This window comes from Thunnus thynnus, chromosome 1, assembly GCF_963924715.1.
Source record: "Thunnus thynnus chromosome 1, fThuThy2.1, whole genome shotgun sequence".
NCBI classification, from domain to species: domain Eukaryota; kingdom Metazoa; phylum Chordata; class Actinopteri; order Scombriformes; family Scombridae; genus Thunnus; species Thunnus thynnus.
The window spans coordinates 15,190,844-15,218,669 of record NC_089517.1 but is presented as its reverse complement, the minus strand read 5'-3'; the positions used below and the strand labels follow the sequence as shown (position 1 = coordinate 15,218,669).

General features: G+C 40.8%; 2 protein-coding genes across 2 annotated transcripts; both read left to right on the top strand.

Moving 5' to 3' along the window:
• The first annotated feature begins 2 nt into the window (after positions 1-2).
• Positions 3-13,305, top strand: LOC137188935 (golgin subfamily B member 1-like). The gene is made up of 2 exons (XM_067598528.1): positions 3-518; positions 1,272-13,305. The coding sequence occupies exons 1-2, from the start codon at positions 430-432 to the stop codon at positions 12,280-12,282; spliced, it is 11,100 nt and encodes a 3,699-aa protein (XP_067454629.1). The 5' UTR covers positions 3-429; the 3' UTR covers positions 12,283-13,305.
• Positions 13,306-14,802: 1,497 nt separating this feature from the next.
• On the top strand, positions 14,803-23,493 carry LOC137180903 (F-box/LRR-repeat protein 3-like). Its single transcript, XM_067586182.1, has 6 exons — positions 14,803-15,124; positions 16,842-17,046; positions 18,638-18,802; positions 18,909-19,031; positions 19,549-19,720; positions 20,153-23,493. Exons 2-6 carry the CDS (start codon positions 16,843-16,845, stop codon positions 20,791-20,793), a joined length of 1,305 nt encoding a protein of 434 aa, XP_067442283.1. The 5' UTR covers positions 14,803-15,124; position 16,842; the 3' UTR covers positions 20,794-23,493.
• Positions 23,494-27,826: the final 4,333 nt, after the last annotated feature.

The following is a 27,826-nucleotide window of genomic DNA, read 5'->3' as shown; positions in this document are numbered from 1 at the left end:
CCAGCTGTGAATAAAGCTCCTTTTTGCAGAATTTTTGCGGAGGTTAGACACTTTCTCAAGGCTGAGCGCCTTTCCCGAGGAGTCCTTTCCGCTGGATTGGCGGTAGGAGGGAGCAGCACCGGAGGATGGACTATACGTAGTATGCCACATGTGGTCTAAATCTCTCACTTTCCCATTTTCACTAGTTTCTATACCATTATGTGATGAAGAAACGATGCATTTCCACCACGCAGCTAACGCGAGCGTATAAACAACGTGACCTCCAGTGCGCAGAGGGGTTGCCATGGTAACCGAGGGTTGACAATTAGACAGGAGTTTGTGTGCCAAAAGTTAGCTAACGTAGTTTCTTGCTTTGGTCAGTCTTGGTTGTGCTTTAAAACCCGTCTATGTCTAAAGTAGCAGCTCGTAAAAAACAAACAAAAACAAAACATGGACAGCACTTTAGGAAAAACAGAAAATCCAGAGGAAAACCACAGTAACACAGCAGCCATGAATGACACTGAGGCGGTTCAAGTGAGGTAATATGGGAGTTTTGAAGTTGGCGCTGACCGTTGGTGGTTTTTAAAATGATTTAAAAAATCATATTTTCTTGTATTTTTGGATGTACTGTTGCCGCAGGCTGAGGTAGTTTGGGTGGGAATGTAGTGTGATAGTACCAACCAACTATCTGAGTGTTTGATGTAACGTAGCAGTATAGATGTGAAGGGGAGTAACGTTACAGAAAATCATAAGTTTTCTTTGCTCAAGACAAATTTTTACAGAACTCTGACAATAAAATGCAATCCAATCCTAGTGAAATATGAAAGCATTTTAGTGGATGGAAATGTACTTTTTGTATAAAACCATATGATATTATTTCACACATGACCTTAATTTCATAAAAGAACATGTACAGTAAATGCTATGTATGGTGATTAAATAACTAATATAATGGTCAAACGTACCGTATAAAGTGTTTGAGTCCCATCAGTTCTGTAGGTGAGGAATTCAGGTGTCAAGGAAAAAGGAGAAGTCACAGATAACCTGTCCTATTCCTTTGTATGTTGTTTTTTTCTGCACCTGTACCCAACTAGAGTGGTATTTGCACACTATCCACCCTGTCTGCAAATAATTCAGATAATACAGGTGACTTGCCTGGTATTTAACTGATAATGAAAGATACATGGATTTAGACAACATACATTTTGTTGTTGAAATGTTGACAGCGTGTATTTAGAACCTCTTGTTTATGGTGACATTTCTTGATCCCTTTTCTTTTTTTTCTGTCTTAGTTTTGCAAGTGAAAACTCTGATGAGGAACCAACAAAAATTTCCACCGAAGCTCAAGATGAAGTAGGAAGAGGAGAGACTCAAAACAACTGCATGAAGAGACTGCGATCCAGTTGGCAAGCTATTTTGATAGTCGTTTTGATGGTGCTTTTTTGTGTTGTGACGGCCCTCCTCTTCACCAAGATAAATAAAGAGCAAAGTCTGACAGCAGAAATACAGCTCATGAGAGAAGAGATATTCATGGCATGGGACAACACCAAGCAGCTGCAAATAGAAAACAATGAGCTGAAGCAACTCCTGAGCTCAACTTATCAAAACTGCACCTTCCTGGGAAATGAGAACCACCAAGTGGCACTGCTGCTAAATGCCACACTGTACAAACTCACCTTGCTGTCAGCTGAGAAAACACAGCTGAGCTTGCTCTCAAAGAATACATCGCACGAAAAAACACAGTTGCAAGTGGAGAGCAAAGAGCTGATTGTGCTTCTAAATTCAACCCTGCAAAACTGGAACCTTGTAGAAGAGGACACACATCTGAACATGCTGCTGAACGAGTCGCTGCGCATCATCACCCTGGCAGCTACAGAAAATAAACGGTTAAGCTCGCTGTTGGACAATGACCATCAAACCTCCAAGCAGCAGCAAACAGAAAACAATGAGCTGAAGCAAATTCTGAGCTCCACTTATCAAATGTGCACCCTCCTGGGAAATGAGAACCACCAACTGACGCTGCTGTTAAATGCTACACGGTACAACTTCAACGTGCTGACAGCTGAGAAAACACAGCTGAGCCTGCTCTTGAAGAATACACTGAATGAAAAAACACAGTTGCAAGTAGGGTGTAAAGAGCTGAATGTGCTTCCAAATTCAAGCCTGCAAAATTGGACCCTTGTAGAAGAGAAGAACAGACAATTGAACGTGCGTCTGAACGACTTGCTGCGCATCAACACCCTGGGGTCTGCAGAAAATGCACGTTTGAACTTGCTGTTAGATGATGAACAGCAAACCTCTATGCAGCTACAAGTTGAAAACAATGAGCTGAAGCAACGTCTGAGCTCAACTTATGAAAACGTCACCTTCCTGGAAAATGAGAAGCACCGACTGATGCTGCTGCTAAATGCCACAATGTACAACCTCACCTTGCTGACAGCTGAAAAAACACAGCTGAGCCTGCTCTCGAGGAATACATCGCACGAAAAAACACAGTTGCAAGTGGAGAGCAAAGAGCTGATTGTGCTTCTAAATTCAACTCTGCAAAACTGGACCCTTGTAGAAGAGGACACACATCTGAACGTGCTGCTGAACGAGTCGCTGCGCATCATCACCCTGGCAGCCACAGAAAATAAACGGTTAAGCTCGCTGTTGGACAATGAACATCAAACCTCCAAGCAGCAGCAAACAGAAAACAATGAGCTGAAGCAACTTCTGAGCTCCACTTATCAAATGTGCACCCTCCTGGGAAATGAGAACCACCAACTGACGCTGCTGTTAAATGCTACATGGTACAACTTCAACGTGCTGACAGCTGAGAAAACACAGCTGAGCCTGCTCTTGAAGAAAAAAGTGAACGAAAAAACACAGTTGCAGGTGGAGAGTAAAGAGCTGAATGTGCTTCTGAATTCAACCTTGCAAAACTGGAACCTTGCAGAAGAGAAGAACAGACAACTGAACGTGCTGCTGAACGAGTCGCTACGCAACATCACTCTGGCATCTGCAGAAAATAAACGGTTGAGCTTGCTGCTAGATGATGAACAGCAAACCTCCAAGCAGCTGCAATTACAAAACAGTGAGCTGAATCAAATTCTGAACTCCACTTGTCAAAACTCTACCTTCCTGGGAAATGAGAACCACCGACTGATGCTGCTGCTAAATGCCACAATGAACAACTTCACCTTGCTGACAGCTGAAAAAACTCAGCTGAGCCTACTCTTGAAGAACACACTGAATGAAAAAACACAGTTGCAAGTAGGGTGTAAAGAGCTGAATGTGCTTCCAAATTCAACCCTGCAAAACTGTACCCTTGTAGAAGAGGAGAACAGACAACTGAAAGTGCATCAGAACGACTTGCTGCGCATCAACACCCTGGGGTCTGCAGAAAATGCACGTTTGAACTCGCTGTTAGATGATGAACAGCAAACCTCTATGCAGCTGCAAGTTGAAAACAATGAGCTGAAGCAACGTCTGAGCTCAACTTATGAAAACGTCACCTTCCTTGGAAATGAGAAGCACCGACTGATGCTCCTGCTAAATGCCACAATGTACAACCTCACCTTGCTGACAGCTGAAAGGACACAGCTGAGCCTGCTCTCGAGGAATACATCGCACGAAAAAACACAGTTGCAAGTGGAGAGCAAAGAGCTGATTGTGCTTCTAAATTCAACTCTGCAAAACTGGACCCTTGTAGAAGAGGACACACATCTGAACGTGCTGCTGAACGAGTCGCTGCGCATCATCACCCTGGCAGCTACAGAAAATAAACGGTTAAGCTCGCTGTTGGACAATGAACATCAAACCTCCAAGCAGCAGCAAACAGAAAACAATGAGCTGAAGCAACTTCTGAGCTCCACTTATCAAATGTGCACCCTCCTGGGAAATGAGAACCACCAACTGACGCTGCTGTTAAATGCTACATGGTACAACTTCAACGTGCTGACAGCTGAGAAAACACAGCTGAGCCTGCTCTTGAAGAAAAAAGTGAACGAAAAAACACAGTTGCAGGTGGAGAGTAAAGAGCTGAATGTGCTTCTGAATTCAACCTTGCAAAACTGGAACCTTGCAGAAGAGAAGAACAGACAACTGAACGTGCTGCTGAACGAGTCGCTACACAACATCACTCTGGCATCTGCAGAAAATAAACGGTTGAGCTTGCTGCTAGATGATGAACAGCAAACCTCCAAGCAGCTGCAATTACAAAACAGTGAACTGAATCAAATTCTGAACTCCACTTGTCAAAACTCTACCTTCCTGGGAAATGAGAACCACCGACTGATGCTGCTGCTAAATGCCACAATGAACAACTTCACCTTGCTGACAGCTGAAAAAACACAGCTGAGCCTACTCTTGAAGAACACACTGAATGAAAAAACACAGTTGCAAGTAGAGTGTAAAGAGCTGAATGTGCTTCCAAATTCAAGCCTGCAAAATTGGACCCTTGTAGAAGAGGAGAACAGACAATTGAACGAGCGTCTGAACGACTTGCTGCGCAACATCACCCTGGGGTCTGCAGAAAATGAACGTTTGAACTTGCTGTTAGATGATGAACAGCAAACCTCTATGCAGCTGCAAGTTGAAAACAGTGAGCTGAAGCAACGTCTGAGCTCAACTTATGAAAACGTCACCTTCCTGGGAAATGAGAAGCACCGACTGATGCTCCTGCTAAATGCCACAATGTACAACCTCACCTTGCTGACAGCTGAAAAAACACAGCTGAGCCTGCTCTCGAGGAATACATCGCACGAAAAAACACAGTTGCAAGTGGAGAGCAAAGAGCTGATTGTGCTTCTAAATTCAACTCTGCAAAACTGGACCCTTGTAGGTGAGGACACACATCTGAACGTGCTGCTGAACGAGTCGCTGCGCATCATCACCCTGGCAGCCACAGAAAATAAACGGTTAAGCTCGCTGTTGGACAATGAACATCAAACCTCCAAGCAGCAGCAAACAGAAAACAATGAGCTGAAGCAACTTCTGAGCTCCACTTATCAAATGTGCACCCTCCTGGGAAATGAGAACCACCAACTGACGCTGCTGTTAAATGCTACATGGTACAACTTCAACGTGCTGACAGCTGAGAAAACACAGCTGAGCCTGCTCTTGAAGAAAAAAGTGAACGAAAAAACACAGTTGCAGGTGGAGAGTAAAGAGCTGAATGTGCTTTTGAATTCAACCTTGCAAAACTGGAACCTTGCAGAAGAGAAGAACAGACAACTGAACGTGCTGCTGAACGAGTCGCTACGCAACATCACTCTGGCATCTGCAGAAAATAAACGGTTGAGCTTGCTGCTAGATGATGAACAGCAAACCTCCAAGCAGCTGCAATTACAAAACAGTGAGCTGAATCAAATTCTGAACTCCACTTGTCAAAACTCTACCTTCCTGGGAAATGAGAACCACCGACTGATGCTGCTGCTAAATGCCACAATGAACAACTTCACCTTGCTGACAGCTGAAAAAACACAGCTGAGCCTACTCTTGAAGAACACACTGAATGAAAAAACACAGATGCAAGTAGAGTGTAAAGAGCTGAATGTGCTTCCAAATTCAACCCTGCAAAACTGTACCCTTGTAGAAGAGGAGAACAGACAATTGAACGAGCGTCTGAACGACTTGCTGCGCAACATCACCCTGGGGTCTGCAGAAAATGCACGTTTGAACTTGCTGTTAGATGATGAACAGCAAACCTCTATGCAGCTGCAAGTTGAAAACAATGAGCTGAAGCAACGTCTGAGCTCCACTTATGAAAACGTCACCTTCCTGGGAAATGAGAAGCACCGACTGATGCTCCTGCTAAATGCCACAATGTACAACCTCACCTTGCTGTCAGCTGAAAAAACACAGCTGAGCCTGCTCTCGAGGAATACATCGCACGAAAAAACACAGTTGCAAGTGGAGAGCAAAGAGCTGATTGTGCTTCTAAATTCAACTCTGCAAAACTGGACCCTTGTAGAAGAGGACACACATCTGAACATGCTGCTGAAAGAGTCGCTGCGCATCATCACCCTGGCAGCTACAGAAAATAAACGGTTAAGCTCGCTGTTGGACAATGAACATCAAACCTCCAAGCAGCAGCAAACAGAAAACAATGAGCTGAAGCATCTTCTGAGCTCCACTTATCAAATGTGCACCCTCCTGGGAAATGAGAACCACCAACTGACGCTGCTGTTAAATGCTACACGGTACAACTTCAACGTGCTGACAGCTGAGAAAACACAGCTGAGCATGCTCTTGAAGAAAAAAGTGAACGAAAAAACACAGTTGCAGGTGGAGAGTAAAGAGCTGAATGTGCTTCTGAATTCAACCTTGCAAAACTGGAACCTTGCAGAAGAGAAGAACAGACAACTGAACGTGCTGCTGAACGAGTCGCTACGCAACATCACTCTGGCATCTGCAGAAAATAAACGGTTGAGCTTGCTGCTAGATGATGAACAGCAAACCTCCAAGCAGCTGCAATTACAAAACAGTGAGCTGAATCAAATTCTGAACTCCACTTGTCAAAACTCTACCTTCCTGGGAAATGAGAACCACCGACTGATGCTGCTGCTAAATGCCACAATGAACAACTTCACCTTGCTGACAGCTGAAAAAACACAGCTGAGCCTACTCTTGAAGAACACACTGAATGAAAAAACACAGTTGCAAGTAGGGTGTAAAGAGCTGAATGTGCTTCCAAATTCAAGCCTGCAAAATTGGACCCTTGTAGAAGAGGAGAACAGACAATTGAACGAGCGTCTGAACGACTTGCTGCGCAACATCACCCTGGGGTCTGCAGAAAATGAACGTTTGAACTTGCTGTTAGATGATGAACAGCAAACCTCTATGCAGCTGCAAGTTGAAAACAGTGAGCTGAAGCAACGTCTGAGCTCAACTTATGAAAACGTCACCTTCCTGGGAAATGAGAAGCACCGACTGATGCTCCTGCTAAATGCCACAATGTACAACCTCACCTTGCTGACAGCTGAAAAAACACAGCTGAGCCTGCTCTCGAGGAATACATCACATGAAAAAAAACAGTTGCAAGTGGAGAGCAAAGAGCTCATTGTGCTTTTAAATTCAACTCTGCAAAACTGGACCCTTGTAGGTGAGGACACACATCTGAACGTGCTGCTGAACGAATCGCTGCGCATCATCACCTTGGGGTCTGCAGAAAATAAACGGTTAAGCTTGCTGTTGGACAATGAACATCAAACCTCTATGCAGCAGCAAACAGAAAACAATGAGCTGAAGCAACTTCTGAGCTCCACTTATCAAATGTGCACCCTCCTGGGAAATGAGAACCACCAACTGACGCTGCTGTTAAATGCTACACGGTACAACTTCAACATGCTGTCAGCTGAGAAAACACAGCTGAGCCTGCTCTTGAAGAACACACTGAATGAAAAAACACAGTTGCAAGTAGAGTGTGAAGAGCTGAATTTACTTCCAAATTCAAGCCTGCAGAACTGGACCCTTGTAGAAGAGGAGAACAGACAACTGAACGAGCGTCTGAACGACTTGATGGGCATCATAACCCTGGGGTCTGCAGAAAATGAACGTTTGAACTTTCTCCTAGATGATGTACAGCAAACCTCTATGCAGCTGCAAATAGAAAGAAATGAGCTGAAGCAACTTCTGAACTCCACTTATGAAAACTGCACCTTCCTGGGAAATGAGAAGCACCGACTGAAGCTGCTGCTAAATGCCACAATGAATAACTTCAACATGCTGTCAGCTGAGAAAACACAGCTGAGCCTGCTCTTGAAGAACACACTGAATGAAAAAACACAGTTGCAAGTAGAGTGTGAAGAGCTGAATTTACTTCCAAATTCAAGCCTGCAGAACTGGACCCTTGTAGAAGAGGAAAACAGACAACTGAAAGTGCATCAGAACGACTTGCTGCGCATCATCACCCTGGGGTCTGCAGAAAATGAACGGTTGAACTTGCTGTTAGATGATGAACAGCAAACCTCTATGCAGCTGCAAGTTGAAAACAATGAGCTGAAGCAACGTCTGAGCTCAACTTATGAAAACTGCACCTTCCTGGGAAATGAGAAGCACCGACTGACGCTGCTGCTAAATGCCACACTGTACAACCTCACCTTGCTGACAGCTGAAAGGACACAGCTGAGCCTGCTCTCGAGGAATACATCGCACGAAAAAACACAGTTGCAAGTAGAGAGCAAAGAGCTGATTGTGCTTCTAAATTCAACTCTGCAAAACTGGACCCTTGTAGGTGAGGACACACATCTGAACGTGCTACTGAACGAATCGCTGCGCATCATCACCCTGGCATCTGCAGAAAATAAACGGTTAAGCTTGCTGTTGGACAATGAACATCAAACCTCCAAGCAGCAGCAAACAGAAAACAATGAGCTGAAGCATCTTCTGAGCTCCACTTATCAAATGTGCACCCTCCTGGGAAATGAGAACCACCAACTGACACTGCTGCTAAATGCCACAATGAACAACTTCACTTTGCTGACAGCTGAAAAAACACAGCTGAGCCTACTCTTGAAGAACACACTGAATGAAAAAACACAGTTGCAAGTAGAGTGTGAAGAGCTGAATTTGCTTCCAAACTCAACCCTGCAAAACTGGACCCTTATAGAAGAGGAGAACAGACAACTGAACGTACGTCTTAACGACTTGATGGGCATCATAACCCTGGGGTCTGCAGAAAATGAACGGTTGAACTTGCTGTTAGATGATGTACAGCAAACCTCTATGCAGCTGCAAATAGAAAGAAATGAGCTGAAGCAACTTCTGAACTCCACTTATGAAAACTGCACCTTCCTGGGAAATGAGAAGCACCGACTGACGCTGCTGCTAAATGCAACACTGTACAATTTCACCTTGCTGACAGCTGAAAAAACACAGCTGAGTCTGCTCTTGAAGAATACAACGCGTGAAAAAACACAGTTGCAGATGGAGAGCAAAGAAGTGAATGTGCTTCTAAATTCAAGCCTACAAAACTGGACCCTTGTAGAAAAGAACAGACAACTGAACGTACGCCTGAACGACTTACTGCACAACATCACCCTGGGGTCTGCTGAAAATGAACGGTTGAACTTACTGTTAGATGATGAACAGCAAACCTCCAAGCAGCTGCAAATAGAAAAAAACAAGCTGAAGCAACTTCTGAACTCCACTTATGAAAACTGCACCTTCCTGGGAAATGAGAACCACCGACTGACGCGGCTGCTAAATGCAACACTGTACAACTTCACCTTGCTGACAGCTGAAAAAACACAGCTGAGCCTGCTCTCGAAGAATACATTGCATGAAAAAACACAGTTGCAAGCGAAGTGTAAAGAACTGAATGTGCTTCTGAATTCAACCCTGCAAAACTGGACCCTTGTAGAAGAGGAGAAAAGACAACTGAATGTGCTGCTGAACGACTCACTGCGCAACATCACCCTGGGGTCTGCAGAAAATGAACGGTTGAACTTGCTGTTAGATGATGAACAGCAAACCTCCAAGCAGCTGCAAATAGAAAAAAACAAGCTGAAGCAACTTCTGAACTCCACTTATCAAAACTGCACCTTCCTGGGAAATGAGAATCACCGACTGAAGCTGCTGCTAAATGCAACACTGAACAACTTCACCCTGCTGTCAGCTGAAAAAACACGGCTGAGCCTGCTCTTGAAGAATACAACACGCAAAAAAACACAGTTGCAGGTAGAATGTAAAGAGCTAAATGTACTTCCAAATTCAACCCTGCAAAACTGGACCCTTGCTGAAGAGGAGAACAGACAACTGAACGTACGCCTGAAAGACTTACTGCGCAACATCACTCTGGGGTCTGCAGAAAATGAACGTTTGAACTTGCTGTTAGATGATGAGCAGAAAACCTCTATGCAGCTGCAAATAAAAAACAATGAGCTGAAGCAACTTCTGAACTCCACTTATCAAAACTGCACCTTCCTGGGAAATGAGAACCACCGACTGACGCTGCTGCTAAATGCAACACTGTACAACTTCACCTTGCTGTCAGCTGAAAAAACACAGCTGAGCCTGCTCTCGAAGAATACATTGCATGAAAAAATACAGTTGCAAGCGAAGAATAAAGAACTGAATGTGCTTCTGAATTCAACCCTGCAAAACTGGAACCTTGTAGAAGAGGAGAAAAGACAACTGAATGTGCTGCTGAACGACTCACTGCGCAACATCACCCTGGGGTCTGCAGAAAATGAACGGTTGAACTTGCTGTTAGATGATGAACAGCAAACCTCCAAGCAGATGCAAATAGAAAAAAACAAGCTGAGGCAACTTCTGAACTCCACTTATGAAAACTTCATCTTCCTGGGAAATGAGAACCACCGACTGACGCGGCTGCTAAATGCAACAATGTACAACTTCACCTTGCTGTCAGCTGAAAAAACACGGCTGAGCCTGCTCTCAAAGAATACATTGCATGAAAAAACCCAGTTGCAAGCGAGGTGTAAAGAACTGAATGTGCTTCTGAATTCAACCCTGCAAAAGTGGACCCTTGTAGAAGAGGAGAAAAGACAACTGAACGTGCTGCTGAACGAGTCGCTACGCAACATCACCCTGGGGTCTGCAGAAAATGAACGGTTGAACTTGCTATTAGATGATGAACAGCAAACCTCTATGCAACTGCAAAAAGAAAGAAATGAGCTGAAGCAACTTCTGAACTCCACTTATGAAAACTTCACCTTCCTGGGAAATGAGAACCACCGACTGACGCTGCTGCTAAATGCAACACTGTACAACTTCACCTTGCTGTCAGCTGAAAAAACACAGCTGAGCCTACTCTTGAAGAATACAACACGTGAAAAAACACAGATGGAGATGGAGAGCAAAGTACTGAATGTGCTTCTAAATTCAACCCTGCAAAACTGGACCCTTGAAAAAGAGGAGAACAGACAACTGAATGTGCGTCTGAACGACTTGCTGCGCATCAACACCTTGGGGTCTGCAGAAAATGAACGGTTGAACTTGCTGTTAGATGATGAACAGCAAAACTCTATGCAGCTGCAAATAAAAAACAATGAGCTGAAGCAACTTCTGAACTCCACTTATCAAAACTCTACCTTCCTGGGAAATGAGAACCACCGACTGACGCTGCTGCTAAATACGACAATGTACAACTTCACCTTGCTGTCAGCTGAAAAAACACAGCTGAGCCTGCTTTCAAAGAATATATTGCATGAAAAAACACAGTTGCAAGCGAAGTGTAAAGAACTGAATGTGCTTCTGAATTCAACCCTGCAAAACTGGAACCTTGTAGAAGAGGAGAAAAGACACCTGAATGTGCTGCTGAATGACTCACTGCGCAACATCGCCCTGGGGTCTGCAGAAAATGAACGTTTGAACTTGCTGTTAGATGATGAACAGCAAACCTCCAAGCAGATGCAAATAGAAAAAAATGAGCTGAAGCAACTTCTGAACTCCACTTATGAAAACTTCATCTTCCTGGGAAATGAGAACCACCGACTGACGCGGCTGCTAAATGCAACAATGTACAACTTCACCCTAATGTCAGCTGAAAAAACACGGCTGAGCCAGCTCTCAAAGAATACGTCACACGAAAAAACCCAGTTGCAAGCGAAGTGTAAAGAACTGAATGTGCTTCTAGATTCAACCCTGCAAAAGTGGAACCTTGTAGAAGAGGAGAAAAGACACCTGAATGTGCTGCTGAACGACTCACTGCGCAACATCACCCTGGCATCTGCAGAAAATAAACGGTTGAGCTTGCTGTTGGACAATGAACAGCAAACCTCTATGCAGCTGAAAGCAGACAATCAACACCAGCGTTCAATCCTTTTCTCTGACAAACTGACCTTCCTCTGGAATTTCTGCAACAGGAACACACTGGAGTGCTCACGCTGCCTGCCTGGTTGGGTCGAGCATGCTTCACGTTGCTTCTTCTTGTCCAGTAAAACGATGAAGTGGGAAAATGCTCGCAGGGAGTGTATAAAAGTTGGGGGTGACCTGGCTGTTGTTCTGAGTGAAGATGACCAGGTGTTCTTGACCACCCTGACTTTTCAGTTTGTACAGCAGCATCCTCAAGAAGCATTCCATTCAGCGTGGATTGGGTTGCAGGACATGGTGAAGGAGGGCACCCACCTCTGGGTCAATGGCAAAAGACCCCACCCAGATTTAATTTACTGGAGGCCTCTGGAGCCAAACAACGCCATGGCCTGGTGGGACAAAAGCATGGCGGGGCAGGACTGTGTTGCCATTGTGCCACCGAGAAGCACCACAGAGGAGAACTGGTTAAACTCCTGGGATGACATTATTTGTGGTGGCAAACGGCACTACATATGTGAGACCACGGCTCTCGATTTGTCCTGAGTGACACACCTGGCATGTAGCAGTCTATTTTTAGCCCAGATCTGCTGGACTCTGCCTGCCCCCAGTATGTGTTGTACATATGTATGTATTGTGCTATACAAAGAAAGTGAAATGTCACTGTTGATAGGGACATGAATGTCAACTCATTAGGTACTTATTTTGGTTAAATACCACAAAAAGTACCAAACTAAGGCTACTACATGGCTCAACAAGTGTCTTGACTGCCAACAATTTAAAAAAATGGGTATATTCCAGGCTCTTCTCCATGGTACTTAAGTAGTCTTATAGTAGTACAGTACAAAAGCATGACAGCTGTCATTAGCGGCACAAGACAAACAGCTACCTTTCTCAGTTGTTTCTCAGTTCAGTTTCAAATAATTACTTAAATAATGCTGCTAACATGCTAATTTGGCAGGAGCGCTGTTCCAGTGGTGGAAACTACCTTATTTAAATAAATGTTTAAAGGTATTTGTACTTCACTGGAGTATTCACATTTTATGTTAGTTTATACTTAAACTCCACTACATTTCAGTGAGATATATTGTATTTTTTACTTATCTGACAGTTGAATTACTGGTTACTATGCATGTTAATATTTTATACTGTACACAAAACCTTTGTTGAGATTATAAGATATGATGCATTTTCATACTCAAATGTGTATAAAGTAGTTAAAATGTTCACTACATTCAAAGCTACAACATCAAAAATGTGATCTAATGTTAATACAGTTATCAGTAACTGAGTTAATGAGTTATTTTACTTTTCAGAATTTTTTTTCTAACATTTTTTTCTTAAGAAACTTTTTGAATGCACTTTCACTTAAGTAAAAGTTGTGAATGCTTCATCCACCACTGCAGCGGCTACATCTGTTTGATATTTTTTAATGCCAACTTCTCCTGGCTTCCCTGTGGTCGAGCGCAACACACGCTGTTGCCACAAAAAACTGACTGACACATTGCAATCCAGAGAGATGCTGTTTCATCCTATTGACGAAGCTTAATAAAAAACAGAAAGCTTTGACCCCCTTGGACCTGCCCTTAGTACTGTCATTATGACAGTATACAATGCCTTTCTATGCCTACAGACACAGGGCAAACTCCAACAAATTATTAGAACATGTTCAATGTGAGGTGATGAGAAGAGAATGAACAAAATCTCACCTGAGACTGTAAAAATGTATTAATCTGGCCCAGTTTATCTTCATATTCAGATAATGAATGAATGGCCCAAGCACATTATTATTATGGAGAGATATGTGGGTTTTTTCAGTCATTCTATCTGAGATGAAACCAGAAAGAAAGACTATATAAAGCAACAACACAAGACTTTCATCTTTCAGATAAAGAGGGCTGAAGTTCACAAACAGTAAACCTTTACTTGACATTAAATATTTTGTAACTTTCTTTAATAAGACAGATTGCTTCATTGTAAATGTATTTACATCTATCTGCATAATGTACTTTGTACATTTGTATGCATGTTATACAAGACTGCAGGGCTTTTGCCTAATATTTAGTTGAATTATAAGTAAATAATTGTGTGATTTGAACTGAGGTTTATGCAACTGTTGAAGTCTGTCTTAAAACAACAGTCAGGTGACCATATGACCACTGAAAGAGGTTTTCCTCACTGTAATCATTCCTCCTGTTCATACTGGATATTAAAAGATCCCCTTCAAATGGGCTTTAAATGTAAGTGATGGAGGCCAAAATCCACCATGTGTCCACACAGTCATTTTGTGCAAAAATACATTTAAAAATTTATATGAAGCTATACAAGGCTTCAGCACTCTGAGTTAGTCATATCAAGTTGATACTGCCACATTTACAGTCTTTTTAAGCATCAAATTCCCTCTTTGTGTTTGTGTAAAAAGACAGTAACGTTGAAAGACATCTACTTGATCTGACTCATTTGGAAAGCTGAAGCTTCATATTTGCTTCAGATCAACTTACATTTTTTTTTTTACATTTTTGCACAGAAGGAGGACTGGATTTTGTCCCCCATCACTTGCACTGTAAGTGCATTATGAAGGGATCTTCTAATGGCTAGTATGAACAGAAGGAATGATTATAGCAAGAAAAACCTATTTCAATGTTCATTTGGGCACCTGACTGTTGTTTTAGGACAGACTTGAAAAATTGCGAACCTGTCCTTTAAATGACCAGCATGTAGGATGTAGTGGCGTACAGGAGAACCTACTGTGGCCGCTAAACTCGCGAAAAACTCGAAAGGCGCTCTCTAGAGCCGGCGTTTGGTTTGTCCCTTCTCGGCTACCGTAGAAAAATAGCAGCGCATCATGGTGGGTTTTGTGGAAATGGACCCGCTCCCTATATAGATATATAAAGGGATCATTCCAGGGTAACAAAAACACCACGATTTTTATTTTCATGTGATTATATACTAATTAAAACATAAATATGAATATTATGTTCCATTTCTTCCAATCGATCCGCTAAATGCAACACACTGGTCCTTTAAAACAAACGTTATGGGGGATCCTTCCAGTTGAGTGAACCGCCTCCCCCTGCTGACGGTTCACTGTAACTGCAGGACCGGCTGACACAACAACACAAACGCCATCTTTAGCTGAGCCGACAAACTACTGAGGCAGAGTTGGGAACGAAACTAGGTCAGGCGCTCGGAAACGAAAACACTCCTGAGAATCTTGATTCAGACGCCTCTCGTCAATATTCGCCAACCTCTTCGACTCATTTGTGCTGTCCTATGGTCCGATGTGTTTGATCGGTCGGCCAGCCCGAACGCAGTTTTCTTGTGTCGGTCCCGGTTGACGTTGATTAGTCGCCTTTTCTGACAAACAGCCGACGGAGGCGAAAGCCAGGTAAGAGGAGGACGGAGATCGGCATTTACCAATAATCTAAACCTAGCATTTAGTTAACTCAGCTATTTTCCATTGTTACTTTACATAAACTAGAACTTGGTAGGTAGGCAAGTTAACGTTCGGCTAAGCTAACGTTAGCTAAATCTTGCCAAGTCTTGGCTGGTTCGGCTTGTTTGTGTTGTATACTAATAATTCATGTTATACCAGAATGTGAAAATGTAATGTGTATATTCGGTTTCGATGAGCAAAAGCTAACTATGAGCTTATGAATTGAACATCAGACGCAGGTTTTGGTTGTAGCAGAGGGAGGTGTGTCCTGCTTGTACAATGTTTTCATTCTCAGCTGAGGTGAGCAGACATAGTGGAGACACTGTAACACAGCTGGCCTTTGTTGACACCTATCAAAAAGGAAATAACGCGCCTGTACAGTTTAATTGGCTAAGATTCAAGATTTCTTTATTGTCATTTCTCAGTACTCGCAAACATTGGAATGAAAAACCAGTGCACTTGCACAATAACCTGGTTAAACAAACTTAACTACTAAAAATATAGGATTACTAAGAATGTACTTAGTTTCAGAAATATGAAGTAAAGGAATTATATAAATACACACAAGCACATAAAAGTATAAAAGTCTAAAGTATAAAATAGCAACAAAGGTAATCAGAGCAATGAGTTTGCATGATACTCAACACTGGTCTAACAGGTAGAACTGGGTAATATCCATTCAATAAACATCACTAGGGCTGCAGCTACCGATTACTTTCATTATCGTTTCATTTGCTGATTGCTTTCTTGATTGATTGATTGATTAGTTGTTTGGTCCATAAAATGTCACAAAATGGTGAAAAATGACCATCATTGTTCCCCAGAGCCCTAGTTGACCTCTTCAAATGTCTTGTATTGTCCACAATCCAAATATATTCAGTTAAGTATCATAGAAGACAAAAGAAATTTTCACATTTGAGAAGCTGGAATCAGAATTTGGGCTTTTTTTCCCCTTAAAAATTGTCTCAACACTATTAATCAATTATCAAAGTAGTTTAAGATTAATTTAATAGTTGGTAACTAATCAATTAATTGTTGCAGGTCTAAACATCACAATATCCAAAAACCATCTTGCAAAATGTATCATAGTATAATTTTTTACATGCATTGTAGTGGGAAATCAATCAGGAACCCTCTTTTTTTTTTAGCTGACATTCTCAAATTAACATGCACTTACTTTTCTGCATCTCACCATTATAGATTTAAAAAAGATAAGAAAAATTGTCAAACTCACAACTGGCTGATTTGGATAGAAATCTGTATCGTGCTATATGTAGTTTCATTTGATAGTAATGAATATTTCGTGATGTACTACATTTTGTGGAAAATCAATTGAGAAAGAGTTAATGGATAAAATAACCAGACAGGGAAGTTTGTTTCTGTCTAATCAAGTGAATAAAAACATGACAAATCAAGGAACTTCATCACATTAATGCAAAATCCATTTAAAATGACTAATTCAATTGAATTGTTGTGTTAACTCTGATAACAACATTGTGTTTACTCATTCTTGATTATGATTAGGTATTGAGTATGCAATTATAGTCAGAGCTTTACAATGGGATGACATTTAGTCTGCCATGCATGAATAAATCAAGTGTTTCTTTCCCCTTAATGTTAATCCGGCCCATCAATCTGGATTTTGTAAACTCCTCTTCTGTGTACCCAGGATGAAACGAAGTCTCCAAGGGAATGAGCAGGAGGACGGAGGTGGCACCAGCAGTGGGACTCAGCAGACTCTTAAACGGCCCCGCAAGCAGAGCAGGGAAAAAGATTGTGAGGGGGAGGGAGTCCGCTGGGAGTGTCTGCCACAGGAGATCCTGCTCCACATCTTCCAGTACCTGCCTCTGCTGGATAGGGCTTACGCCTCTCAGGTACACATTTAATAACCAACCATCTGTCAGTACACTTAGTGGAACCTATGTGACAAGAACCAGACAGTATTTGTTGTGGCTAACTAGCAACTTGTGTCACATGTCTATGATTCTTTACATACACAAAACACTGATGTGAATCTACCATTAAACGTCCGCCCACTCGGTTTATATATGCAAGATTTTTCTAATGGAGAATTATGAGCATGGAATGCCTGAAGTGGGCACTCCAGGCTATAATGCATACTATATACAGCAGGTATAGCGCAGTCGTTAAAATGACCGCACAGTCATTCGAAATGTGCTCCAAATCCAGAAAAGTCTCAAAAACCAAACCAAAAAGTACCGAAGATTAAAGATAGAAATGTGCTGCAAAATAAGAACCACAATGGAAAAACACAGTACTGGGAGACATGACTCAAGTCTGAAACTGATGAATTGCAAAAAAATGATGATATGAATCACTTCAGGAAATGCTTACATCAGTTGGTGGTTTTTGTGCTTTCAGTTTGCATTATGTATCTAAAGCAGTACAGTATAATGAACAGAATAAACGTCAAACAATGTGGGAGTGTTTAATGATGTTTTGGCCACTTCTTTTCTTCGTTCCACCCTCTCAGCTGACAGGAAAACTCATGTAAAACATGTAGAGGGGTGCGCTCCGGTTGAGACACAACACAAGCCACATAACTGCAATGTCCGCAGTTCGATTCTGACCTCATGTTACATGTCACCCCCGCCCCTTCCGTCCTTTGTTTCCTGTCCAATCTCTCCACTGTCACTATAATAAAGGCTTAAAATGGCTCTATACATATATATATGTATGTGTGTGTGTGTGTGTGTGTGTGTGTATGTATAAACGTGTAGAGGTAAATTCTCGAGACATGCCTCGTGACTTTTCTTACTGGATTTTTAGTGGAAAGTCAGATATTCACTGCTCGTTCATTGTTTGCTTCTGGCTGCTTTAGTTTGTCTGATTATTTTTCTCTGGATCATTATTGTTCAATGCTGAGTGTAAGTGACAGTCTGCTCAACCAAACTGAACAAAAGAAGTAACGGGCGTATTATTTATTATTAGATCATTACAATTTTTATCACATAATGTAATTTTAAACCAATAATTTAGTTAATTTTGCTTTCAAATATTGTTTATCCAGTAAAAAAAAGCTCTTAACACTTATCTAGGGATGGATAAACACACAAACATGCACTCATACCAACAAGTCTTGTAGTCTTGACCTTTGTGCCAGCGTGAATACGACCTGCCTAAAGGCCAATGAGTAATACTTTGTCAGCTTGTCGAGGGATTCAAAAATAATTTTTTGACCACAAGTCATCATGTGGAAAATATTGCTTTATTACAAAATTTTATTCAATGTTTAAGATTTTGCTCAATTTTATGCAATGAAAATATTCTACTAGCAGGTCAGTTTGTTGCACATTCCTGGATATTATCCGTGTGGAAAACTTTTATGTTGTCTTTTCTTAATTTAGTTCTTAAGAATGCTCCTTAAGATTAACCAAATATGGACTTTTATGGAGAGAGTTAGATCACTCGGCCCAGATGTTGATTTTATTGCTGTCGCCACAGGTGTGCCGGGGCTGGAACCAAGCTTTTCACATGCCAGAGCTGTGGCGGTGCTTCGAGTTTGAGTTGAACCAGCCAGCCAGCTCCTACCTGAAGGCCACACACCCGGACCTCATCAAACAGATAATCAAAAGGCACTCCAACCACTTGCAGTATGTCAGCTTCAAGGTATGAACTGACAGCAAGGGTGAGAGGAGAGGAGAGGAGAGGAGAGGAGGAGTTTGGGTGGATAAAGTGATTTTAATTTTCTCTCTGTCCGTGTTGCATACTGTAGGTGGACAGTAGCCGAGAGTCTGCAGAAGCAGCCTGCGACATCCTCTCTCAGCTCGTGAACTGTTCTTTGAAAACGTTGGGGCTCATCTCCACCGCCCGTCCCAGCTTCATGGAGCTGCCCAAGGTAAACTGCTGCAAGATAATCATCATCTTTGCATCTTCACATGCAAAGAAAACATTGTCAGTTTATCATCCTGACATTCAACTGGCACCACAAGTTTTAGATTACTGTTGCATTTTCAGCAGTGGTATGAGCTTTTCTTAACACACACATTTTACATCAACTCATGACATAAACAACAGTCTTGATATGGATCACTTAGATTAGTTTTTTGAAGAACTGTGACCGAGTTACGGTACATTTTAAAGTTGACAAATCAACAAAAAAATAGTGAATAATCAAAAATTAACTTGTATAGTATAAGTATAAGATAGAAAAAGATTTTTTTCTAGTGGCACTGTGGAGTAATGTTTTGAAGAGCAGGGTCTTTTGTTTGTTCTTGAGCTTTATCAGCACTGCATGTCAAATTGTTCGATGTTTCGATAAGTAAAACTAGCCTCAAGGCTACCTGAGAGACTAAACCATGTCTGCCAAAGAAAAAGGATGACTAAACGTGTCTTTCTTTGGCTCTGTTCAACAGTCTCACTTCATCTCAGCACTGACGGTGGTTTTTGTGAACTCCAAATCCCTGTCCTCCCTGAAGATTGATGACACGCCTGTGGATGACCCCTCCCTCAAAGTCCTGGTGGCCAATAACAGTGACACGCTCAAACTTCTGAAAATGAGCAGTTGTCCGCATGTTTCACCTGCAGGTACTGACAATTAGAAGGTCATAGATATTAGAGATGTTAACGATTAATAAATATTGACTAATCATTGTTGAGAGTTTAAGAGATCTAGAGCAGTTTTAGCTGACATCGCACAGGGTTGATGACAATTCGTATGTCCCTGCAACATCGATTCCATCTGTGCTGAAGTTTTAACTTGTGCTAAATTTGAGAGGGAATGGTGAAAGTAAAGGGAATATAAAAGCACATTATCAGCAGTCAGGGACTTAATTGGGCAGAAGTGACGAGGAAAAAAAGACATTTTATGGTTTTTATTGAGAAGTTTTTTCTTACATGTGGCAATGAAAACAGAAAATGAACCTACAGAGAGACAGAACAGTGGTGGTCAATGTTGCTCAGCCATATAAATAGCCTCTGTCGATCTATATTTTCTTATTCATTTCCTGTGGATCACAGGCATCCTGTGTGTGGCTGATCAGTGCCACGGCTTGAGAGAACTGGCCCTCAACTACCATTTGCTGAGTGATGAACTTCTCATCGCCCTCTCCTCGGAGAAGCACGTTCACCTCGAGCACCTTCGCATCGACGTGGTTAGCGAGAATCCAGGCCAGCAGTTCCACACCATCAAAAAGAGCAGCTGGGACGCCATGATGCGCCACTCTCCTAAATTCAATCTGGTTATGTACTTTTTTCTCTACGAGAACGAGTTCGGCCCCTTCTTCCGCGACGAAATCCCCGTCACGCACCTGTACTTCGGCCGCTCTGTCAGTAAAGACGTGCTGGGCCGTGTCGGGCTCACCTGCCCTCGTCTGGTGGAGCTGGTTGTGTGCGCCAACGGGCTGCGGCCACTGGATGAAGAGCTGATCCGCATCGCCCAGCGCTGCACGCAGCTGTCGGCGATCGGTTTGGGAGAGTGTGAAGTGTCCTGCAGCGCCTTCGTGGAGTTTGTCAAGATGTGTGGAGACAGACTGACACAGCTATCCATCATGGAGGAGGTACTGGTTCCAGATCACCGCTATGGGCTGGATGACATCCACTGGGAGGTGTCGAAGCATTTGGGTCGCGTCTGGTTCCCTGACATGATGCCTACCTGGTAGAGCTGTGGGAAAAGGAGTGTATTCAAATTGTATACAGGTTTTTGTATGAGTGTATGTGTGTGTGTGTGTTTGACACCGCTCATCTTTCCCAGGAACCATATATATATAGTTCTTCTCCGAGTACGTGAAAACATTACATCTCTTTGAGTTTCGATCTGATGAAACATGATATTTGTTTAAAAAAAAAAAAAAAACACGTAACATTGATTTCAACTCTGCCGTTTCATGTACTGTATATGATTTTTATATTTATATGCATATTTATATCTAAATTTATTTGTCTCATTGTCTCTAATGACGTTAAGCACCTTGTTCTTTGAGCAATTTGTTAAGAACCTGCAGATCGGTAATGTGTAGTGTTTCTGGAGAATTCAGGTTTCCACGGGAATTAACAGGAATGTCTGGGAATTATTGGGAATGAAGGGGAAATTGTTTTGTGTACACATCCTGTATTTACTTTTACTTTTAAAATTCAGTCAAAAGTGTGAAGATATCATGAGCCGGCATAAGTACAAATCCTTTGCATAGAAATCAGGAGCTTTAATTTAAGCTACAACTAACAGTTTGTCATCACCACACCACGTACAAAAAGACTGAGCTCATGCAGTTTGGTGGTTTAGGTAATAATCTTCACATTTATTGGAAAATTCCCCATTAGTTCCCCATCCCTATTTTGTTGATTATGCAGTTAAAATTCTCCCAACTTAAACTGTCACGAAAGATTTCACTTTCCAGCCCGACTAACGACACGTTGTGACTGTCCAAAAACGAAGAAACGTTTCATTATAAAGGGACAGTCAAGTGTGAAGTTTGATCATGTGACTATGGTTGGATAGGATTACATGTTTAATACATGCGGTTTCATTTGGTTTTGGTTTCCGCGTGTCATCTACTCCTGTAGTCTATCATTGAGTCTCTGTTTGATGTCTTTGAATGTGTTTTAGAAAGCGTTGCAGAGTCGCTGCATCTTATTTAGAAGAAAGGAGTTGTCTCTTTCTCTGTCCTCTGATTCGGTAAGGACAAGGCAAAGACAGCCATTTGTGAAGGCGATGCTCTACAGTGACTTTTGCCATAATCATATTAGTCTGTATATACTGTATATATAATATATATATATAAATATATATATATAAAGAGTGATGCTTGATATTTTTGTTTGTAGTATACAATAACTACATTTCTGCATTGCCAGACCCTTGTTCCTATTGTAATTGTAAATATCAAATATGTCATATGACAAAACAAATGGGAGGGAGAAATTTTAGTTTACGAATATATATATCTGTACATTTACTAAATCTTACTGGTGCACTTTTACTCAATTGAGGATCACAAGTTTATCCGTAATGTCTTTAGGGCATGAAATGTTGCAGCAAAACCTTGATTCATTTTTACAGTGGTCAGTAAATCTGTCAGTCCTATAAGTTAGACTTGTCGGCGAGCTAGCTTTTTGTTCTTTTTTTTTTTTATATTAATACAAACTGTGGATGTTTTTAGAAATTAAATCAGTGTTGTCGTAACTAAAATAATCTCCCAAAAGCACAATCGTTCAACCATGCTAATATTCCTCCCAGACAATAGTTTACTTTAAAAAGATGTGTTCACATTTTCTATTATCAGGAGCTCTTCAGTTATGTATATGGAATTTGCTCAACTGTATATTTATATAAAAACAATTAAGAATTATGGGTTAAAAAGCTAGAACAGGGCTGCACAATTATGACCAATACTGTACATACTGCAATAATATTCTCAGGCTATCATAACGGAAACTATTGGCCAGCCGACAACAATTTTGTCCAACTTAAATTAATGGTGGTGTTCATTCTTTGTTTGTATCTATGTGTTGCATGTAAAAAAAAAAACAAAAAAAACCCAGAATCCAGAAACTCCACTTGCTCATTCAGATGTGGCAACCGTGGTAACGGAAGAATATAAATCAGTGAAAATGTGAAAATGGTAACGTTAAATCAGAAGACGGGACATGTGGCAGATGAATGTTGAAGAAACCGAATGTTTGCCTGAATGTGAGAGCATGAAATATTTACATTTCACTGTTGTTTTTGTTGCAGTAAAGTGGAAGAATAATAGCTGGAACTTTGTCTTATGATGGATTTATTATAGATGTTGTTGCCCGCGGACTTGCTGAAAGTTATCACCCTTGGACTGTGCAATAAAAGAGGCCTGTAAGTCAGAAATTGATAAATCGTTTTATAGAGTTAACTGTCATCCTGTTTTTTTTTGTTGTTTTTTTGGGTGCAAATGTTAATTGAAAAATATCACTACACTCTCTGATAGTGACCCATCATGTCTTAATTTCTTTCTCTTTCTTGAGGTCAGCAAGGACTGGCAATGGACTTTGTTCTTTACTGACTTGCAGTACATTTTTATTGTGTATTTATGAAATCATCCGCTGATTAATATTAATTGTCTGCATTTGTATTCAGTGCTTATAGATGATCATTGTAACATTCAAGGATAGTAAGAGTAAGGGCTGCGTTTCTTCTTATAGAGTGTACTGTGTGTTGCTTTTATTTTAGTTAAACAAAGCTGATTTGTACTGAGATTGGTAGGAAAGGTAACCTCTTGTACTTTTCCCAAAGATAGGTATTATCTGAGTGAAGTTCATAGCCACATTAAAAATGCCTATTTGAATATGTATTACATGTTTGAACTATAAAGACAAAACTGTTGCTTTAATGAACTTGTATGTGTTTTTGTTTTTTTTTTAACTGGTGTTGAATCTTATCCGGTTTCTCAAGACAACACGGGTCTAAAGTGAGCTGAGCTGAGTTTGACCCATCTGTCCTAAGAAGTTTAGTAATGCACAAAACAGAACAGTCGCACAAAATGTTCTGGGGAGCGGAAAATATCAAATTAGTCATCATAAATGAATTATGCACAGACACTCTCAGTACTTATTGTCCACAGAAAACCATAATTATATTAAATCTTTGTGCTAGAGGACAATCATTCATTCTAAAAACAAGAGACTGGTTTTCTATCAAAAAGATTTACATTTCTTATAGCTACGATCATCCAAGTTTTTCTTAAATCTCAGTGAAATATAATGAACACTGTCAAAGTCCATTTGAAGTCGCACTTTACTGAGAGTAGTGTACCGGAAAAAGCCTTGCTATCACCAGATTTTTAGGCAAATCATTCCTGAATTAACTTAGACTCGCGGTTACTGCCAGCAACAACAAAAAAAGGACACGATGAAAGCTGTGCAGGTGAAGTTACTCAAAACAGCTGAGCCACAATCATTTGTACGTGTTATTTCTTTACCATGAGCAAGTCAGGGAATTTAACCAAAAAGAAAAAAAAACAAAAAACCCCTCAAGGTCCCTCTGTTGTCATGGTGATGGCTCAGTTGTCATCATGTGACTCAAGTATGGCATTTTTATAATGCGTATATGGCAAAAGCTGGTGCAATCAGTGGATTTTGTCCCCCATCACTTATATTGTAAGTGCTTTATGAAGTGATCTTCTAATGATCAGTATGAACAAGAGGACTGATTATGGCAAGAAAAACCCATTTAAATGTTCATTTGGGCACCTGACCTGCAAAACTGTGAACCTATCATATATCAAGACTGAATTTACTACGCTCAATTCAGAAAATGTATAAATATGAAAGCTCTCTGTCAGATGTGGTGGTGTTTGAAACTGTTGTATGACAGAGGATATAAGGACCTCTCTCAATGAATTGTGTTCAAATGTGTTTTATTTTCAGACACATTTTGAACATTAGGTTGCTTTTCTTCATTCCAGTCTGTAAGAATGTAATATTTATTATATACTTTATTCTTCTCTATGCCTTCTTTTATTTGATGTTTTTCCCTGCAGAACTCTTATCCTCTGTTCTCTAACTTGTAACTGGTCTCAAAGAACATTTCATTAATCAAGCATCTTGTTTTTAATGTTCCAATGCATAAAAATACAGGTACAGAATACACAGTACATAGAATACACTGTTAGTCAACTCGTTTTAATTGTACCGTGTAAGTCAGTTGACAGGGTTGGACTAAGCTTCAAAGATCCCTGTGAGGAAATTGGATCATTACAGAGAAAAGAAATAGAGTGTAATACAAAACGAGTAAACTTTATTTATACAGCACTTACCTCCTGGCAGAGCACTTTCCAAGAAGGTATATAAACAACAGTAAACACAAGGACATAAAAACCAGCACAAGCAAGAGAGAACACATCCAAATAATGGCTCCAATAAGTCGAGCTGCCCTCGATTCAACCCTCCTTGGATAACAATGAGCCGGATGACTGAGAATCTTCACAGACAATTGCTCCAATAAGCGAAATTAGATAAAAAGACATAACTTGAGTGCTGCCTCTTGTTCCACACACATCTAATTAAATGTTAAAAGTATTGGGATTTAAAAGGACAATAAGTGATATTTCTTAAACAGGAGACTTGCTGGTAGCACTTTGGTGAAATCAGATCGTTGCTCTACTTAAATCCACATTATTACCCTATTATTCCAAACACACTTTTGTCTATGAAGATAACCAACAACTCAGGTCTTACAGCTTTGTGTGTGAACATTATTTTTGGTCAAGATAGTCATTTCAACCATATATTTATCTCGTAATTTGGACTCAGATGTCAAAAACTACAGCACTACATGTTACTTATTGTGAATTTGGTGGCCCAAAAACATACAGCAGTTGTTCTGCAGCTTTCCATATTCCTACATGAGCTGAATCCAGTGGTTGAGCTTGAAAAAGGGGTATAACTCACTATGCTATGCTTCGCAGTAGCAAGTAGTTCTGCCAGTTTCATTTAAATCCCCTACACACCTCCACACAGGTTTTTTCACTTGTTTTGGCTAATTAGACCTCTTCTCAGGACTCTGTTGGCATATACTGTACAGTTCATACCCAATTGACATCTCCCTGACTTGGTTTGCGCAGTGTGATGATATATACATTTAATTTGTACTGACGTAGCTTTCTCTCTAAAATCTCTGAGCAGGACTGCTCTATGGCAATACTGGATTTACAGGAGTTTTGCATTAATGTGATGAAGTACCTTAAATGGTCAGGTGTTACATTCACTGGGTTAAGCAGAAAGAGATATTCCAATCTGGGTATTTTATCTATAAATATATTTTTTAAAATCTGATATATCACAATATATACAATACTGTGTAAAAGTTTTAGGCACTTATCTATAATGAGATGTGTCAGATTAGTCTCACATTTATTCTGCTGCATGACAATAACCCCAAACATACAGCCAGAGACATAAAAAAATAAAACCTTTGCACAGGGCTATAAAAATATATGTACTATGGCATTCATAGCCCACAATGACAGTTAGTTTTGTTGCACCTGTTCCTGTTTTAAGTTAATGATTATTTTACGTTTATGGAGTTTAGGGATCTCAGCAAACTCCCATCACAACCAGTGAGAATGGTCCTTTACTCCTGTGAGCGAGTGCTGGGGCTCTGAATAAATAACAAAGTATTGTGTGTGAGTTTACTTTCATATTCTTTCTTGATGTGGGGAGAAGAACTTAATTTATAGCTAACTGTTTGATCCGTTTATTTATTTATTTATTTATTCCCCTTCAACATTATTGAAGACAGTCACATTCAAAAAACATTAACATATAAACAAATATGAAGAACAACAAAGAGAAAACAAAGTGCCAGGGAATTCAATTATGACATGATAACTTAAATGAAAAAAAACAATTGTGCAATAAGCTTTTTACATATAATAAAAACAAAATAATGCATAGAAGGAAGAAAACAAATAAATAAATAAAGGAGTGACTATTTTGATGTATTGCATTGTTTGTACTGTGTTGCAACCCTTACAAAGAAAGTCCTGTAGTTGCCCTCAGGAATGTGTTTCAGTTGTGAAGGACGCCAGTAGCAATTATGCAGGTATTGTTTAAATGAAGGGAACTCGGTGTTTGAAGATTGATCTTCAAATTATTAAATATTCCAATAAAATTACAAACCTGTAAAACCTTGAAAATTCAAACTTCAATTATTTTGGTCAGATGTTAATTTGAATAACAAAGCGTAGTTCACGCATCCAGATCAAGGATCATATCCAAGGACAGTTTGGTGCAGCGAATCTAAAAAGTAAATTATAATCTATTTAAAGGACGGGTTCACAGTTTTTCAAGTCTGTCTTAAAACAACAGCCAATTGCCCAAATGCACATTGACACATGTTTTTCTTGCCTCCTGTTAATACTGACCACTAGAAGAGCTCTTCATAATGCACTTACAGACAGGTGACAAATTAAAGGAAAAACCAGTACAAATCTGAATGCTTGACCCCTACAGTTAGGGGATCTGGTGGTTCTTATGCTGTGGGGGGCATTTTGCTGGCATGGTTTGGGTCTACTTGTCCCCTTAGATGGAAGGGTCACTGCAAATCGTTGTTCTGAGTGATCACCTTTATCCTATTATGAAACATTTCTATCCTGATGGTAGTGGTCTTGGTGGTGTTCATCCCTCCAGAAGAGTTCCAGAGACTTGTAGAATCAGTGCTAGGGTTGAGGAACATCATTCTTCAAAAAGATATTCCCTCGTTTGGTGTTTTGATGATGGTGGTGGAGAGCACTGTCTAACACATCAGCCCAAAATCTCCCATAGGTGTGGGTTGAGATCTGGTGACTGTGAAGGCCATAGCATATGATCCACATAATTTTCATATTCATCAAACCATTCAGTGACCTCTTGTGCCCTATGAATTGGGGCATTGTCATCCTGGAAGTGACCCTTCCTTCTAAGGGGACAAGTGGACCCAAAACATGCAAGCAAAATGCCCCCCAAAGCATAACAGAGCCACCGGATCCCCTCACTGTAGGGGTCAAGCATTCAGATCTGTACCAGTTTTTCTTTTAATTTGTCATCCGTCTGTACAATGTAAGTGATGGGGGCCAAAATCCACAGTCCTCCTTGTGTGCAAAAATATATTTCAAAGTTTATCTGAAGCTAATATGAAGCTTATCATCATCACTTACATTGAAAGCCCATTTGAAGGGGATCTTT